Source organism: Borostomias antarcticus (assembly GCF_949987555.1).
Source record: "Borostomias antarcticus genome assembly, chromosome: 2".
NCBI classification, from domain to species: domain Eukaryota; kingdom Metazoa; phylum Chordata; class Actinopteri; order Stomiiformes; family Stomiidae; genus Borostomias; species Borostomias antarcticus.
In genome coordinates, this window is record NC_140235.1 from 33,710,832 (window position 1) to 33,729,330 (window position 18,499).

The 18,499-nt window shown below is 50.4% G+C and overlaps 1 protein-coding gene across 1 annotated transcript in view; it reads left to right on the forward strand.

Annotated features, from left to right (window-relative positions):
* The window catches only part of wdr70 (WD repeat domain 70), a 55,385-nt gene that overhangs the window by 30,516 nt on the left and 6,370 nt on the right, over positions 1-18,499 (forward strand). The window contains exons 11-16 of the mRNA XM_084452596.1: positions 3,634-3,733; positions 5,355-5,439; positions 5,556-5,694; positions 14,024-14,124; positions 14,456-14,535; positions 16,692-16,808. Of these exons, the coding sequence (XP_084308722.1) occupies positions 3,634-3,733; positions 5,355-5,439; positions 5,556-5,694; positions 14,024-14,124; positions 14,456-14,535; positions 16,692-16,808 (622 nt within the window). The remainder of the gene's footprint in view (positions 1-3,633; positions 3,734-5,354; positions 5,440-5,555; positions 5,695-14,023; positions 14,125-14,455; positions 14,536-16,691; positions 16,809-18,499) is intronic.

The following is an 18,499-nucleotide window of genomic DNA, read 5'->3' on the forward strand; positions in this document are numbered from 1 at the left end:
CCCCCCCCTCTCTCCCCCTCTCTCTCTCCCTCTCTTTCCCTCCCTCCCTCTCCCCCTCTCCATTGCTTTTTCATTCTCTCTCTCCCTCTCTTATCTTTTCCCCCACACTTCATCCCTACATGTGTTTAGTGAGGCTCCTCCCTCTGCGCTCTAGAGTTCCCTAGTCACTACAGTTCATTTCCCTCTGATTTACTTGCCTAACAGTCAGAACTAATGAAGCTTCTCACATAAACAGGTGGGCAGGTTGGAGTGCGGAGGAGCCCTGAGGAGCCCTCTGCCTCCGTGTCTGTCTGCTGGTGATGAGTGTGAGTGGTCTGGTAGTACTCAGCCAGGTAAAGCCAGGGTTTCTGGCCAGAGACCGCTGGCAGCTCTCAGGAATGAAGCAGCTTTATATCTTCATATCAACGTTGATATAGAATCACCATCAATATCACTTTAGTGATGGTTATTTGAGGTCTCGTAAACCGAGGATGATCTCAGGCTCATCTTGGTGCGAGGCCCACTGTGGTCACAGCGCGGAGGCAGATGCCCAGGTGTCCGTGTATCGAGGACCGGGTCCACCTCTCAGAGCAGAGCTGTGGGACGAGGGCACAGGCCAGCAGCAGCTCAGGGACCTGTGGGCGTTGGCTCGCTCGCTTGCTCCCTAAGCCCCGGGGGTCCAAGCCTTCGGTCAGCAGGCCTGAGGAAACTCCTGCTCAGCCCCCCCCTCCCGGCACCCCCTCTGCTGAAAGAACGGGGTCGTGTATGCAGAGGTCAGGGAAGAGAGGTCAGAGGTTATGGAGGATTTTTTAATCAGACCTAGTTTTTTTTTTGTCATCCATTCATGTTCTGACGGAGAACACGCTGCGTCCACACAGCCCTGTGTTTCTCCCAGGAAGCTCATGGCAACGTCTCGCCTAGGGCTGCTCGATTAATCGGATTTTAATCTAGATTAAGATATGGGCTGTCAACGATCATTAAAACAAAATAATCGCCATAAAACGATTTTGCACAAATCAAGCGCACCCTACACTGCAGAGCTATACTGTGCTTGACCCCTCCCCCACCCCCCAAAGCCCCAAAACAAACACTTAAGTTCAGAGCGAGACGAGTTGTCAAGCGAGGCGCACGCATGCTCCTCTCGAACAAAACATGACAAGAAGATTATGGCAGCAGAAAGAGGAGTGGAAACACTATGGGTTCGCGGAGACAGATTTGGACCAAGTTGACACAGTGTGTAAAATTTGCTACGCAGTCGTAGCTGCCCCTCAAAGTAGCCCTTCTCAGTCCCGTTGTTGCATTCCGTTCACTCATGCCAGACAACAGTCCTTTGCCGGTCCATTCACTTTGCCGTCAAAATAAATCGGTGTCGGCCTATTTAGGAGAGGTCAGATAAACATGAAACTTCACTTACCTACTGTAAGCAAAAGGGTCTATTTTAACAAATGCTGGGTTTTGAAGCCTCGACGCTACCATTAAATAACTTATTTAGACGCGTTCTGTCATAGTGAAATTATTTTTCCGAGGTAGTCTTCTTCTGTGGTGGTGGCGGGGCTTTGAAGCTTCTTTATTTATCAGTTTTGGCACTTTTATTTATTTATCAAGGTCAAGGTTCACAATTTGTCTCCCATGGGGGATATGTATATAATCCAAAGAACATTGTTAAAAAGAAAAGCCAGTCAACATTTAATAAATTAATTATCAAAGTCAATGTATAATTTGATATGTTAAGAAAATGTTAAAACTTTTGATTAAAAAATAAATAAATCAATGAATAATCGTGTTAAATAATCGGGATCTCAATATCAATCAAAATAATCGGGATTATGATTTTTGCCATAATCGAGCAGCCCTAGTCTCGCCCCACGTCAGGGTGGCCCTCTATAAGGGAGATCCCTCCTAGTGGCGTTGGGGAGTTTAACCTGCATTAGCAGTACCCAGCACGGTGGTTAGCATCTCCGGCTCAGTTTGTGTTCCTGACCAGATAGCTCCTTCATCACACCTGTCTGAACCATCATCTGACTCAATCAGCTAATTCAGTCCAAATGTTCCAATATATGGTCCTTATAATCAGTTTATTTTATGTCCTTCATCCATTCCCTCACGTTATACTGTAGCTCCCATATAAATACATAAATAAGGTGAACAGCTAGGCTATAATATTGTTATCACAGCAGCGCTGATTGAGATTGAGCACAATTAGAAATTTAAATAAAAATAGGCCATCTTTTGGGTTCGTCACAAAAAATATTATTTTAAAAGCAGTTATGCGCACCGGGGATGGAAATGTATTTGTTGGGGATGGAAATGTATTTGTTGGTGACTGTTTGCGTTGGTTGGATGGCTTGACAGCTGCATTTTAAACTCACAGCATTATAGACTAAGCTACTAGCCAAGAAAAATATACCCTTCAATGCTGTAGCTCAAATCACCTGTTTGATGTGCTCTTTAATGGTGGTGTGATATGCGTTTGCAATTTCGTGTATAATCACAGATTGTTTTCCCCGTTCAAAAACGTAGCCATGGACCTAAGAGCTGATTTGGGGATCACAGAACGGATGCTGGTGTTAGTGGTGTGGTACTGTGACTGATGCTGGTGTTAGTGTTGTGGTACTGTGACTGATGCTGGTGTGGCCCGTCTGTGAACCTGAACGCGTTCCCTAGAGCAGCCTGACTCTGCTGGGGCATGTGTGAGCTGGCCTGGGGCTGGTAGAGCCCAGCAGGGCGGCCATATGTGCTGCACTGAGCTGAACACTCCTGGACAGAGCTGCCATGTGTGCTGAACACTCCTGGACAGAGCTGCCATGTGTGATGCACTGAGCTGAACACTCCTGGACAGAGCTGCCATGTGTGCTGCACTGAGCTGAACACTCCTGGACAGAGCTGCCATGTGTGCTGAACACTCCTGGACAGAGTGGCCATGTGTGCTGAACACTCCTAGACAGAGCGGCCATGTGTGCTGAACACTCCTAGACAGAGCGGCCATGTGTGCTGAACACTCCTAGACAGAGCGGCCATGTGTGCTGAACACTCCTAGACAGAGCTGCCATGTGTGCTGAACACTCCTGGACAGAGCGGCCATGTGTGCTGAACACTCCTAGACAGAGCGGCCATGTGTGCTGAACACTCCTAGACAGAGCTGCCATGTGTGCTGTTCTGTGCTGAACACTCCTGGACAGAGCCCTGTGAAATGTGACGTGTCAGTTTGATGTTATTTTATTATTTCCTGTTCATACCTGAAACACACAAGTCAGGTTTTTCAGCTTGCCAAGGTAAACCTCAGAGATCTGAAATCTTCCAAGAAGGTGTTCAAACTGTTGAAAAGGAGCGGTGATTTTGAGGATTACATTAAATCATTGTGGCATTCCAGAAGAGAACGGGAGCCGTGTGTTCTCCTGACGCCACGGAGCATGAAAAGGTCTTTATGTTCCTGCAAATACGCAGACCTCAACATCCCCTGGTGAGGGAACACTTCTAGGAGAGCGTTACCTAGACTATCCTGCAGGTACCCTTGAGGTAGTGACTGTCCCGTCAGCAGGCAAGCGTTTCACACCTCAGTCCTTCTACCCTTTAACACTGCAGGCCACAATAACTGTGTGAGCACTGCAGGCATTTCCTCTGACCTCCTGACGTTTGGACCTCTTCGTTCCCCAGGTCCACACCAAGTTCCACTGCCGGCAGGCCCACGCCCCGGGATCAGACACCTCCTGCCTGGCCTTCTCCTACGACGGCACCATGCTGGCCTCCCGAGGAGGTACACTCTACAGGCTCAGCCTAGCCCACTTTAAGTGTGTGTGTGTGTTTCTGTGTGTGTTTCTGTGTGTGTTTCTGTGTCTGTGTGTGTGTCTGTGTGTGTGTGTGCGTGTGCGTGAGTGCGTACCTGGGAGCCGTTCTCTCCGTGCCTGCTGCTGTCCCGGGGCCTCAGTGGGCCTGGAAGGTCTGAACGGTAGGGCAGGGTATCATTTCAAAAATTACGATACCAGTACCAATACCAGTACCCTTAAAATGATACCGATACCAATTGAATACTTCAATCGATACTTTGATTTTCTTTTTTGCATTTTTTACATTCCATAACCATCATGTGAATGGAAGCATTCAGTTGTGTAAAATGCCATCAATCCTCCCACATTCAAATAATTTTTACAAGAATACATTTTGAAAGTGTTTAAAAGAGTATCAAACTGAATGTATTACAATATAACTACTGACAGTGACTACACATTTTTTAGTCATCCGTGACCTTGCAGCTAATGTGAACGGTGTGTCAAGGCTGCTGCTGGGGGTGGCAACATCAGCAGTAGCAGTTGTGGCGGTAGTAGGCCTAGGGGGGTCTTAACATTAAGCATAACATTAGTTAATAACGTTAGCCTAAACACATTTCGCTGCTACAGAAGTTAAAACTACCACTAAGTAACCAATGCAATAAGCAATGCATTACAGTAGGGTTGCTAATGCTAGCTAGCTAGGTAATGGGGGAAATCCGCATTTTTCTGCATTTATTTTTACTATACGCCATAGGTGTGTAGTATAACCATACCTTTGAGCGTTTTGGTGGCATTACCTCAGCGTGCTAAACTGTGTCAACAACTCGCAGTTGCAGTCGATTTCACCAGACGGATTGTAGCTGTCTGCCGTAACGGGCCAATCACGCGTCGCATTAAATTGAAGAACATTTGCGGTGATATATATTACAATTTTTTTTTCATAGATCTCAATTAGGGCTGCACGATTATGCCAAAACATAATAATTGTGATTATTTGCTTCAAAATGGTAATTGCGATTAATAATTGTAATTAATATTTTATATATATTAATATATAATAACCAAAATGCTCCTAAATCACGGACGTTGATCCCTTTCTTGCTACTAACTCACTGACCTCGTTTTCGCTAATTTTTTCACTACTCACGACTCCATACTCTTGTGACACTGGTCTTGACCTACTGCTATCTTTCTTCTCAGTGAAATTGCTGCGCACAGCGCACTCAGCGGGGACGCATGTGATTGGTCAGACAGCATAAGCGCCTGTGATTCGTCCATGTAGTCCTAGCACACTCAATTCAAAGCAAAATTATTAATCACATTAATTGCGGCCTTTTGCGATTAGTTAATCGCGGAGGTTATAATCGCGATTTCGATTAATTCACGATTAATTGTGCAGCCCTAATCTCAATACAAAAAGGATGGAATGAAGTACTGGTTTGACTGAAGACGTTTCGATGCTACTTGGTATCAGTTTGTTTCCATCCAGTACTACAAGGTATCGAGTATAGTAGGTGTCTGTCAGACTATGAGTCCAGAGTGATGGAGGACGTGGGACTCAGAGACACCATGAAGAGCCTTGACTAAACACCATGTTCCCCTCGGCAGGGGATGACACCCTGAAGACCTGGGACATCCGCAGCTTCAAGAAGCCCCTGAACGCGGCCACAGGGCTGACCAGCTTCTTCCCTATGTGAGTAGCCCGTGGCCCGTCCAGTAGCCTGACTATGGCCTGGGATCGCTAGCTGTTGAGGAGAGGAGGACAGCAGTGACTGTAATGGAGGTGTGTATGTGACGATATTCCCACAGGACCGACTGCTGCTTCAGCCCCGATGACAAGCTGCTGGTGACCGGGACGTCTGTGAAAAGGGACGAGGGCAGCGGGAAGCTGGTGTTCTTCGACAGAGCCTCCTTCCAGAAGGTCTACGAGATCGAAGTGACCAACGCGGTGAGTCACAAGCGCTCCTGTAAAACCGCAGCGCCATGATTCACTCTGTTACTGCCGCCCAGCGACAGTGCAGCGTGCGTGTGTGTGTGCGTATGTGTGTGCGTGCGTGTGTGTGTGTGTTTGTCTGTTATTAGGATTACGCAAAAACATTTTTTGGACTTCATTCATTGTCAGTGGGGGGAATTGAAGCGGCCACATCTCGAGATGGGAAGGTCACAGCGACACGGGTTGGATTGGCAGAAAGCTCTTGGCCTGACGAATGCAGCTACACCAAACATGTCTCACAAGCATGCACACACACACACACACACACACACACACACACACACACACACACACACACACACACACACACACACACACACACAGCCACCAAATACATTCATGGGCGGAGGTCTGTGCTCTCTGAGCACCATTTCTAGTTTTAATTATTATAATTATACATTTCATGCTATTGCTTCTGGAATGTGGTGCCCACGCATTTTTAATTCAAAGGAGCACCTCCATACATTGGGTCGAAGTATCTCAGATGCCACCTGGCACAATGTCTCTCATCCAGAGAGAGGCGGGGCTGAGGCTGTCCATGTTCTCCACACTCAACCTCTCTTGCAGTCTAAGATGGCGCTCAGGGAGGAAGTCTTGTCTGTTCAGACTTACGGCTTTAAGGTAATTTATTTAATCTCCCATGTAACCAGAGCTGAATCATCCCCAGGGATTACAGCCACTGTTGGAGCTCTGGCACCATGAATGAGGGTTGATCTTATGAGTGCTGAACTCTATTAGTAGGGTCTGATACTGTGCACAGCACCAACGCCAAATACAATCAGTGGTTCCTGGATGCTGCAGTGCAGAGCTCTGCTAGCCAGGCCTTGTGTAGCGCGGCCACAGGAGGAGCGGTTCTGTTCGCTTCTGATTTAGAAGCACTGCTGTCGGGAACACAGTGGAGGCCCACACCATCACCACGGTGATGAGTCTGTTATCCATAATCTCCTGAAAATTACATGATGGAGACTTGATGAACCAACATGGCCCAGCCAGGAAAAAAAGCCGTGACTAAGCTTCAACCTTGAAACACATACTGTACTTAATTCCATCTCATGCATTTGTGCCTGAAAATATCACTGTAGCGCCAAGGCATGTGGCATGTGATACCTGCACCGTGAGCTGGTATCTAAAACTGACATTCAGGCATCTGACATGAGTTAGGAGTGGAGCCTTTAACACAGCCACCTGTATTGGGAGGGCTTGTCTCTCATGGGGAGAGCAGAACACTGGTAGGGCTGGTCTCTCATGGGGAGAACAGAACACTGTGGTAGGGCTGGTCTCTCATGGGGAGAACAGAACACTGTGGTAGGGCTGGTCTCTCATGGGGAGAGCAGAACACTGTGGTAGGGCTGGTCTCTCATGGGGAGAACAGAACACTGTGGTATGGCTGGTCTCTCATGGGGAGAACAGAACACTGTGGTAGGGCTGGTCTCTCATGGGGAGAGCAGAACACTGTGGTAGGGCTGGTCTCTCATGGGGAGAACAGAACACTGGTAGGGCTGGTCTCATGGGGAGAACAGAACACTGGTAGGGCTGGTCTCTCATGGGGAGAACAGAACACTGTGGTAGGGCTGGTCTCTCATGGGGAGAGCAGAACACTGTGGTAGGGCTGGTCTCTCATGGGGAGAACAGAACACTGGTAGGGCTGGTCTCTCATGGGGAGAACAGAACACTGGTAGGGCTGGTCTCTCATGGGGAGAACAGAACACTGTGGTAGGGCTGGTCTCTCATGGGGAGAACAGAACACTGGTAGGGCTGGTCTCTCGTGGGGAGAGCAGAACACTGTGGTAGGGCTGGTCTCTCATGGGGAGAACAGAACACTGTGGGAGGGCTGGTCTCTCATGGGGAGAGCAGAACACTGTGGTAGGGCTGGTCTCTCGTGGGGAGAGCAGAACACTGTGGTAGGGCTGGTCTCTCATGGGGAGAGCAGAACACTGGTTTCCCACAAGCTGTGATTGGCCAATATTATCCTCTCTCAGTGCCTGGAGAACTGACACAGCCCAGCCAAGCCATCAGAGAGAGAGAGAGACCAGAGAGGGTAAGAGAGCGGGCGGTTGGGGTGAGTCGGTGGTGGAGGCCAAGTCTAGCCTGGAGAGAGAGAGAGAGAGAGACAGAGAGAGGGGGGTAATGCCTTCCTTCTGCCAGTCATCACCACGGAGTGTTGGCAGGACAGACACTGATGCTCCTCCGCCACCACTCAGTACCGGACAGGCGAGGGGATTATCTCTAATACACAATCAGCATACTCATGTGCACACTGCCACAACACACACAAACACTGCCACGCACGCACACACACACACACACACACACACACACACACACACACAGCAATGTATACTCTAGTCTAGAATTCTGTTCCTAAACCTATGAAGGACTGAGTCCTATCCTGGGTGATGGACGGGTGTTTTGGGAGTTGGATGGACCTCCCCTCTAAAGTCGGGGATATACTGTGTGATTTTGCCTCAATGTTTCTGTGGCAGACTACATGGCGTATTCGTAGAGACCCTGTTGTTGTCAGGTCAAATCAACACCGTGTGAGAGTCAAAGATCAACGACTAATTGCTCCTACGTTCTAAAGACGAGACTACAACCTCCCCAAAACCACTGCACACACACACGCCCAAAACCACTGCACACACACCCCAAAACCACTGCACACACACCCGCCCAAAACTACTGCACACACACCCGCCCAAAACTACTGCACACACACCCGCCCAAAACCACTGCACACACACCCGCCCAAAACCACTGCACACACACCCCAAAACCACTGCACACACACCCGCCCAAAACTACTGCACACACACCCGCCCAAAACCACTGCACACACACCCCAAAACCACTGCACACACACCCGCCCAAAACCACTGCACACACACTCGCCCAAAACCACTGCTTCAGGCCATTTTAGAAAATGATGGCAAAAAGAAAGTGTTCTGCTCATGTCCAGTAGTCCGGCCAGAAGAAAGCTTTGGAGGGAACACACATGCCTTTGTGACGTCCGCTCTGTGGGGATGAGGTACAACAGTTGGAAAGAGATTTCATCTGTCCCGTATGTTTTTGTGCTTCCATCAAGGCTGCTTGTTGATGGTTTTTGCCATTTCTGTGGAATTAGGTGTGGTGTTCAGTTTGACCAATCGAGCAATTTCACAAGTCCCAGTACAGTAGTGGCACAGCGAGATCACACACGTTAAGGTCTGACCGGGTTGGACCTAAACTTCCAGTCGGGCAGTGTGAGGGGTTCGCCGACGTTTACATTTTTAAAATGGCAGTGTCCCGGCTTAAGGGTGCAGGTGTTCTCATCATCTGCACAGAGAGACTGCTGTCTTGCGTTAGACCGCCCGGTTTTACCTGGGTTAGCAGTGGGCTAGTGCAGTTTTATCTGGGTTAGCAGTGGGCTAGTGCAGTTTTAGCTGGGTTAGCAGTGGGCTAGAGCAGTTTTAGCTGGGTTAGCAGTGGGCTAGTGCAGTTTTACCTGGGTTAGCAGTAGGCTAGTGCAATTTTACCTGGGGAAGCAGTGGGCTAGAGCTCCCCCCTAACCTGCTCCCCCCCTCCTCCCCCCTCTCCTGCTCCTCTCCCCTTCCTCCCCCCTCTCCCCCCCCTCTCTTGCTCCTCTCCCCCTCCTCCCCCTCCCTCTCCCCCTTTATTCCTCCCTCTCTCCCTCTCTCCCCCTCCTCCCCCTCTCTCTCCCCCTCCTCCCCCCTCTCTCTCCCTTTATTCCTCCCTCTCTCACTGGATTTAACACAGTATATTTCTAGTCATAACAGTGAGGTCTGACAGAGGCTAATAGCTTCTAACTCCGTCTCTTTCATCCTGGAGAATCCTGCAGCCAAATGTGTGTGTGTGTGTGTGTGTGTGGCTGTGTGTGTGTGTGCAAGCTTGTGTGTCTGTGTGTGAGCAAGCTTGTGTGTGTGTGTGTGTGTGTGTGTGTGTGTGAGCGAGCGAGCATGTGTTTGTGAGCGTGTGTGTTTGTGAGCATGTGTGTGTGGACATGTGTGTGAGCGTCTGTGTGTGCGCACGTGTGTGTGAGTGTGAGTGTGTGTGTGTGTGCGTGTGCGCATGTGTGTGTGTGTGTGTGTGTGTGCATGTGTTTGTGTGTGTGTGCGCGTGCCTGTATGTGTGCACTAGTGCTCTGTGCCAGCCGGCTGCCATCTCCCCCTCCGACAGCAGGCCTGGCACAGTGAGCAGATCCTTGTCTAAGTGCACATCCACATGTATACGTAGCACCCCTCCCCATCTGATAAGCCGGCTTAGTTTGTGCTGCTAGAGGTTGGTTTTTGCTGTAGATCGGTTATTTCGGGGGGACGTGCACTCGGGACCTGACAAATGAGCGATTTACGGTGTTTACACCAGCCGGCCGCCTCCAGGATGGGCTAAAGAATTGAAGTGCTGTCTTTATGAAGTGCTGTTCCAGGCTGGAGAGTGAAAGCCAGGACCACCAATCATTTCTACCTAAACAGTCACCGTAACCCCAGCCCTGGGGCATCGGGGGGTAAATACTCCACGCTCTCTGGGCTTAGGCTCCGTCTATCAAAGGGAGCTGTGAACCAGGTGAACCTCCGCTCGCTGGCTCGGCCTGCACACAGAGGCGCAGCAGGGGGGAGTACTCGGCCCCTCGGATGTCTGAGGCCCCGGCCGCACTAGTCGGTCAGGAAATGAGTAGAAGGCGCCCACTGTCCATTTTGAATTTGTGTCGAATGCAGGCACGAGATTTCTGACAGCCAACTGACTCTGCTGCGCTTGGCGGCGCCGTCTCGTTTGTGGTCAGCGAGGCATCGAGTGTCACCTCCGCACGCTTGTTTTCCTGCGCTGCTCTTGACACTTCACGCACGAGGGCTCTCAAACACTACCCCCCCCCCCCCCCACGGCTCTCGCTCTGCCAACCTCTGAAGGAGGTCTTTGTTGGTCAGAAGGGGGTCTTTGTTGGTCAGAAGGAGGTCTTTGTTGGTCAGAAGGAGGTCTTTGTTGGTCAGGGCCGGGCTTCCAACCCGAGGCGGACCAGGGGGGAAAGGTGCCAGGTGGGACGGAGACCATGTTGCTCTGGGTAGCTCCTCCATAACGGGCCTCCTAAGTAACGTAGGCGACCGGTACCAGAGCCTCAGACCCTGTCTCCATCACTCCCTCAGCCCAACCCTGTGTTCAGTACCAGAGCCTCAGACCCTGTCTCCATCACTCCCTCAGCCCAACCCTGTGTTCGGTACCAGAGCCTCAGACCCTGTCTCCATCACTCCCTCAGCCCAACCCTGTGTTCGGTACCAGAGCCTCAGACCCTGTCTCCATCACTCCCTCAGCCCAACCCTGTGTTCGGTACCAGAGCCTCAGACCCTGTCTCCATCACTCCCTCAGCCCAACCCTGTGTTCGGTACCAGAGCCTCAGACCCTGTCTCCATCACTCCCTCAGCCCAACCCTGTGTTCGGTACCAGAGCCTCAGACCCTGTCTCCATCACTCCCTCAGCCCAACCCTGTGGCCGTCCGGGGATGCCGGTGGTAAACCCTGGGACATGTTGACCACTTTGAGGTTTTACACAATGCTGACACTGCTGGGTTCACTTAGCCGGCGAAGCTAAGTACACGGCGACACAACAGCGGCTAGTCGGATGGCGTTTCTAAACAACTCAACAGTTGTATATCAGTAGAGTGGTGAAGTCTTCTGCTTCTGATTAGCTTTCTAATCAACGCTTTATCCCGGTTTTCCCAGACAGAAGGCGTCTGTAACACTGCCCCTCTGGGACCCTGCTCCTCTCTTCCCATGATGCAGTGGAGGAGGAGGTGGAGTGTAAACAGGGTTTCCCACAGTGTAAACACCCTGCTAGGAATATCCAGATCTGGATCAGTGCCGGCCAGGCCTGTTCCCAGCCAGGCCAAGCCGACAAGCGCTGTCCACAGCTCTCGCCGGGCAGACGGGGGAGATCTAGCGGCCTCCTACCGACTTGGATGAGACGGGGAAGACGGGAGTTCCACCTGGGGCTGACCAGGCCGTGTCCTTCAGAGCTGACCAGGCCGTGTCCTTCAGAGCTGACCAGGCCGTGTCCTTCAGAGCTGACCAGGCCGTGTCCTTCAGAGCTGACCAGGCCGTGTCCTTCAGAGCTGACCAGGCCGTGTCCTTCAGAGCTGACCAGGCCGTGTCCTTCAGAGCTGACCAGGCCGTGTCCTTCAGAGCTGACCAGGCCATGTCCTTCAGAGCTGACCAGGCTGTCCTGCAGGGCTAGGCTCAGTCGGTCCTCCTCTGCATGGTGCTGAGCTGTGGGTCAGGGGTCAGGGTCGCTCCTGCAGCTGTGATTGAGCTCCTCCGGAGGGGAACAGAACTCCTCCATGCTGCTCGTGTGATGGATGTGTTCTGTTACTGTAGCAGTTCACTGAGCGGGTTTAACACATTACCCAATGATTGCCATTGAGATGGCCGGGCGAGGGGGGGCATAGGTTCATGGAGTGCAGCGCACACACACACACACACACACACACACTGTTGAGACTATGGGCCTACACAACCGCAAATATGTTCATGGGTGCCGTGGGGCGCACACACACGCATCAACTCAAAACAGATACTGTACACAGATTGTTAACAGTAGAATTGCTTTTGCATGTTGCATCACGTAGTGGCATTTGTGAAAAGTTAAATGAAATGAACTCCATGACTGTGAGGATTACCTCAGGCCCATCGATCCCGATGTGGAGGGGGGTGGGGTGGGGGGGGTCATCAATGACTTTGGGCCAGATTAACCCTTGTATGTCCAGGGCCCTGAGTCCCCGGGTCAGATGCAGTGTGTGTGTGTGTGTGTGTGTGTGTGTGTGTGTGTGCGTGCGCGCGTGTGTGTGTGTGTGTGTGTGCGTGTGTGTGCGTGTGTGTGTGTGTGTGTGCGCGTGCGTCTGTGTCTGTGTGGTGTTGGCGGCCCGTTCCCCCGGGAGCCGGTGGGCAGCCGAACATCTGTCCGCTAAGCAGCTTTCACCCCGTCACAGACCAGCCATCCCGCCGCCGCCAGCCCCGCCCTGCCCCACCCCACAACGCTGCCCTGATCCACACACACACACACACACCTCACACAAATTTACGACTCAGCTACACGCACACATTTGACCCCTCCATCCACACACACACACACTCCTTGTGTAATCAAGTCTTGCATCAATCACCTTTAAGTTTTTGTCGGAAGGAAGTTATCCGTTCGTGATAGATGGTCAACAGGACTGGAAATACCCTCCGATGGAGCACGGACGCGCACACACACACACACACTCACACACACACACACACAGCGGTGTTAAGGGAGCTGCAGGACCGGTGTGCGTGAGAGAGGGGGAGGCGTCCCTCTCCATCAGGCCTCTTTGTGTGAGTCTGGGCCCCAGAGAGGGAGAGAACAGGACCCATGAGGAATCACATCCTGAAAAACACAGGCTCTGAGCAGAGCCCTGCAAACCACACGTCTCTCTCACACACTCACACACACACTCACGCGCACACACATGCGCACACACACACAGTCTCCCGTGGGATGAGTGTGGTGAGCGGTCACACTTGCCCCTTGGCAGCGGGCCATCTGTCACACACACACACACACACACACACACACACACACTCCCGAGAGATCCAGGCCTTCGTCTCCCGACCACCAAATATAGTCAACTAGAGCAGAGACCTCTGGTGAGAGAGAACTCAGGGACGTTAAAACTACAAGTACCAGCCCAGGTTAAAACTACAAGTACCAGCCCAGGTTAAAACTACAAGTACCAGCCAAGGTTAAAACTACAAGTACCAGCCCAGGTCACAGGACCGCGACTGTAAACGCATCTAGGACTGCAGCTCCGCTAGCGTTCATAAACCCGCCCAGGCTCGTCACAGCAGGGCCCTCAGTGTTCAGTGATGCCCAGGCTCCTCACAGCAGGGCCCTCAGTGTTCAGTGATGCCCAGGCTCCTCACAGCAGGGCCCTCAGTGTTCAGTGATGCCCAGGCTCCTCACAGCAGGGCCCTCAGTGTTCAGTGATGCCCAGGCTCCTCACAGCAGGGCCCTCAGTGTTCAGTGATGCCCAGGCTCCTCACAGCAGGGCCCTCAGTGTTCAGTGATGCCCAGGCTCTTCACAGCGAGGCCCTCAGTGTTCAGTGATGCCCAGGCTCTTCACAGCAGGGCCCTCAGTGTTCAGTGATGCTCAGGCTCTTCACAGCGAGGCCCTCAGTGTTCAGTGATGAGCAGGCTCCAGTCACAGCGGGGCCCTCAGTGTTCAGTGATGTTCAGGCTCCTGTCACAGCTCTTGTTCGTGTCGTCCCTGTGTGTGTTCCAGAGCGTGGTCCGCTGCCTGTGGCATCCCAAACTCAACCAGATCATGGTGGGCACGGGGAACGGACTGGCCAAGGTCTACTACGACCCCGTCAAGAGCCACAGGTACGTGATGCGTCCCTCCATCTTCACATGGCTTCCAGAGGACGCTTCTAGCAGCTCAGTTAGAGGCATGTGCTTGTGTGCTTGTGTGTGTGTACGTGTGCGTGTGTGTGCGTGTGTGTACGTGTGTGCGTGCGCACGAGAGAGAAACTGACTTGGTCACCTTGCTTCCACACTGTTCGTTATTGTGACGTTTTTCTGCCTTGTCCTGCCAAGAAGGGACTACAGATGTGAATGAGCTTGAAGCTATAATCTGCTACGGTGCATTAAATGGTGGTGTTTCTTTGATTTATACATTGTCACTTTTAAATGAAGTTTTGAAATAAAAACGCAGGGGCGCCAAGCTGTGCGTGGTGAAGAGCAAGAGGAAAGAAAGACAAGCTGAGACACTGACGCAAGACTACATCATCACACGTGAGTGTCTCAACATACACACACACACACACACACACATGCATTAAACACGCTTATCTAGGTGGTCATAACTCAAAGGAAAGCGTTAGCGGCCGCTCCTGATGACAGTGTTACGTAGCTTTGTGATCATCACCTCATGAACCTGCTCACATCTCCTCGTTGTGCAAGGCACACCGTTTTACACATCCTCCATTTATTTCACTGGACAATTACTGGAGCAATTTAGGTTAAGTGCCTCTCTCAAGGGCACTCCAGCAGTATGGTCCACCTTGAACCCCTAACCATCTGCTCATCGCTGGCCAGCTCCCATGTTGCACTGCTGTGGCTCTCAAACCCCAGACCCAAACCCCGCGCTGCGTGACGGCTGGTCAGGGGATCAGACCCTCTCACACACCAGCATACACCATTACGCCATCACCAAACACACACACATCAGGCATTTAGTTGTATTGGGCAAAATCCAGCACACACACACACACACTCGCTCCCTCTCTGGCGCACGCATTCACCCGATCACACGCACTCCCCCCTCCCCCCCCCCTGCAGCTCTTAGCAGCAGGCGGCTGGCCTCTGCGCTGTCACGGGCCCATTAGCTTAGCGAGTGACCGGGACAGCCGGAGGGCACGGCGCCGCCAGTCACGCCAGAGACATCCGCCTCTCCCACCCTGCCGGCGTGATCACCCCCCCCCCCCCCCCGGCCCCCCCTGGCCCCGTCCAGCTCCACGCCACACACGAGGCCGTCAGCCACACCACGCGTGCCTCCCCGTCTCCCACATGAGGCCGGGGTCGCGGGCGGGGCACAGCAAGAGCCACCTGGCGTCTGATTGGCTGCCACACGCTCGCCGGGAGCCTCTGATTGGCTACCAGACGCACAACGGGAGCCTGTCCCCACACTTATCATGTGATTTCATCGCCACGCCGGCAGAGTGTGGAGTCGTGCCGGGGCGTTTGATGGCCGCGGTCACTGAGTGACGCACTTGTGGCCCGCGCTGGAAAATTAGAGGGGACAGGAAGCAGTGTGCCGGCCCATTGAGAACGGAGGGGGAATCTGTTAACAGTAACCTTTTTGCTAAATGTAGCGTGGAGGAGAAGAATTAACACTGCCCAGTGACAACAGGACTCACGAATGGAAAATCACTTCATCTAACTCGCACCGCGCTAAGTGTCTCTCTCTCTCTCTAAGCCTTGAGGATATGAGCACGAGCAGACACGCACGCACGCGTACACACACACACACACACACACACACACACTCCTACTCACATACAGCTGGGTTCACACACACAATAACACATTCTCTCTTTCTTTCTCTCGCGCTCTCTCACTCACACACACACTTTTAAGTGCCTGAGGTATTGGTTGTGATGGTGTTCAGTAGTGTGAAACGTCGCACTGTTATTGTGTGAGGATTGACATCTGATAATGACCCTGTTGGTGTCCAGTCCACGCTGTTATAAAGGTCCAGACCTCGTCATAGGGGTCAGCTGGAGTGTGTGGTGTTTGCCTGTCTGCGCAGTGCACACACTAGTAGTCCTCCACATCCTGCAAAGTAGGGACGGGAATTGGCAGGGACCTCCCGATTCGATTTTATCCCGATACTTGGGTGCCGATTCGATTTATATTGCGATTTTTGTGGCAATTGCGATTCTGTAATATTGCAATTCGATATGACGATTTTTTTTTACCTGGTGAGTTATGCAAGCTAAATTTCTTCCACATGTGCAATTTGAATTGTGGAGGTGCAGCATGGATCTTCTCATTGTCGTCCGACATGTTTCCTGCCTCTTCTGACCAGTGTTGTCACGATACCAAAATTATAAATTTGATACGATACCTGCGAAAAGTAGGCCTATCTCGATACTGATACTGAAACGATACCATGGCAAAAACCTAAAACATCAGGAAAAGTAGGCTAATGTAATAATACAATGTCAGGTGTAGCCTACTGATCTCTGTTTGCTGTCTGCAGAGGCGGAGCAAGAATGTCAACTAAACTAAATAAATTACATATATAAATATGTATATTTTATTTTATTATTTTATTTATTAAATGAAAAAAATCTCTACTCTGTAAAATAATAAGCTTGGGATGCTACAATTATAAGCTGAAAGTGTATGTGTGTGTGTGTGTGTGTGTGTTGTCCCTCCCCCTCCAGCTCACGCCCTGCCTATGTTCCGCGAGGCCCGTCAGCGCAGCACCAGGAAGCAGCTGGAAAAGGACAGGCTGGACCCCATGAAGTCCCACAAGCCTGAGCCCCCCGTGTCTGGACCAGGTAACACACCCCCTACTACTACTACTATGACTACCACTACTCCCCCACTACTACTACTACTACTACTACTACTACTACTACTACCACTACTAGTACTACCACTACTACTACTACTACTACTACTACTACTACTACTACTACTACTACTACCCCACCACTACTACTACTACTACTACTACTACCACTAATACTACCACTACTACTACTACTACCACTATTACTACTAAAACTAATACTACTACTACTACTACCACTAATACTACCACTTCTACTACTACTACTACTACTACTACTACTACCACTACTACTACTACTACCACTACTACTACTACTACTACTACTACTACTACTACCCCACACCACTACTACTAATACTACTACTACTACTACTACTTCTACTACCACTAATACTACCACTACTTCTACTACTACTACTACTACTACTACTACTACTACTATTATTACTACTACTACTACCACTACTACCACTACTACTACTACTATTACTACTACTACTATTACTACTACTACTATTACTACTTCTACTACTACTACCACTACTACTACCACTACCACTACTACTACTACTACCACTACTACTACCACTACTACTACTACTACTACTACTACCACTACTACCACTACTACTACTACTACTATTACTACTACCCCACCACCACCACCACTACTACTATTACCACTACTACTACTACTAGTGTGGTAACTTCTGCCTATTTAAGACCACTCACATATTTCACAGTTAACCGTTTATTCTGCATCGTCAACTTGCATACAGACAAACGTGCCTTCCACAGCACTGGCTAGACCGTTACTCCAACATGAACTCTCAGCAACCCCTAGAGGGCGCACCTACACAATGCAACATAACACATTTGTATAATAAATCACTTAATCCCTTTATAACAACTAGCACTACCACTACTACTACTACGAGGAGAGACTGGTGACGCAACGCTACATCCAAGCCACTGTCACAAAGTATCCCGTGTTTTAAATAGACAAACCAGACTTGTAGCGAGATGCGCAACAAGTTAAAATTGGCTTCCGCTGAATGTTGGTTAGAAAGATAGAGGAACTTTATTGCAGACACACAGGTCCATATAAAACATTATATATAGCCTGTATATAGCACTTTCTTAAATGTACAGTTTGTCTAGGCTATTTTTTGCACAGTAAGCTATTATTTCTTTCACTTTATTATTTGCATCATTCTTTGTGGACCAATGCTGGAATAAATTTGCCTTCGAACGTTATTACCCTCTTTGACATCCGTGGTCTTTATGTGAAATCTAGTTTTAGCCTACTGAAACATTACAGGATATAGGCTTTGTTTAATCTTCAATTAAACAAAATAAATCACATTGATATCTTTGCTGAGTAATAAGTTGTAAGGACAGGCTGAACTACTGTTTTGCACTGTCAAACAAAGGAGGGTGTGTGACAGCCCTGCGCAACGCGTGCAAATTGGCTGCCGCTGAGTGGTTGGGAAACATCAAGAATAGTCATGCATCTTAGCTTGCGGAGTTTGAGAAAAATCCGGAATTTTTCTAACTAGCACTTGGCCCCAGGCCTTGTGGTTAGAGTGTCCTCCCTGAGATTGGGAGGTTGGGGGTTCGATCCTCAGCTGAGTCATACCAAAGACTATAAAAAATGGTACCCAATGCCTCCTT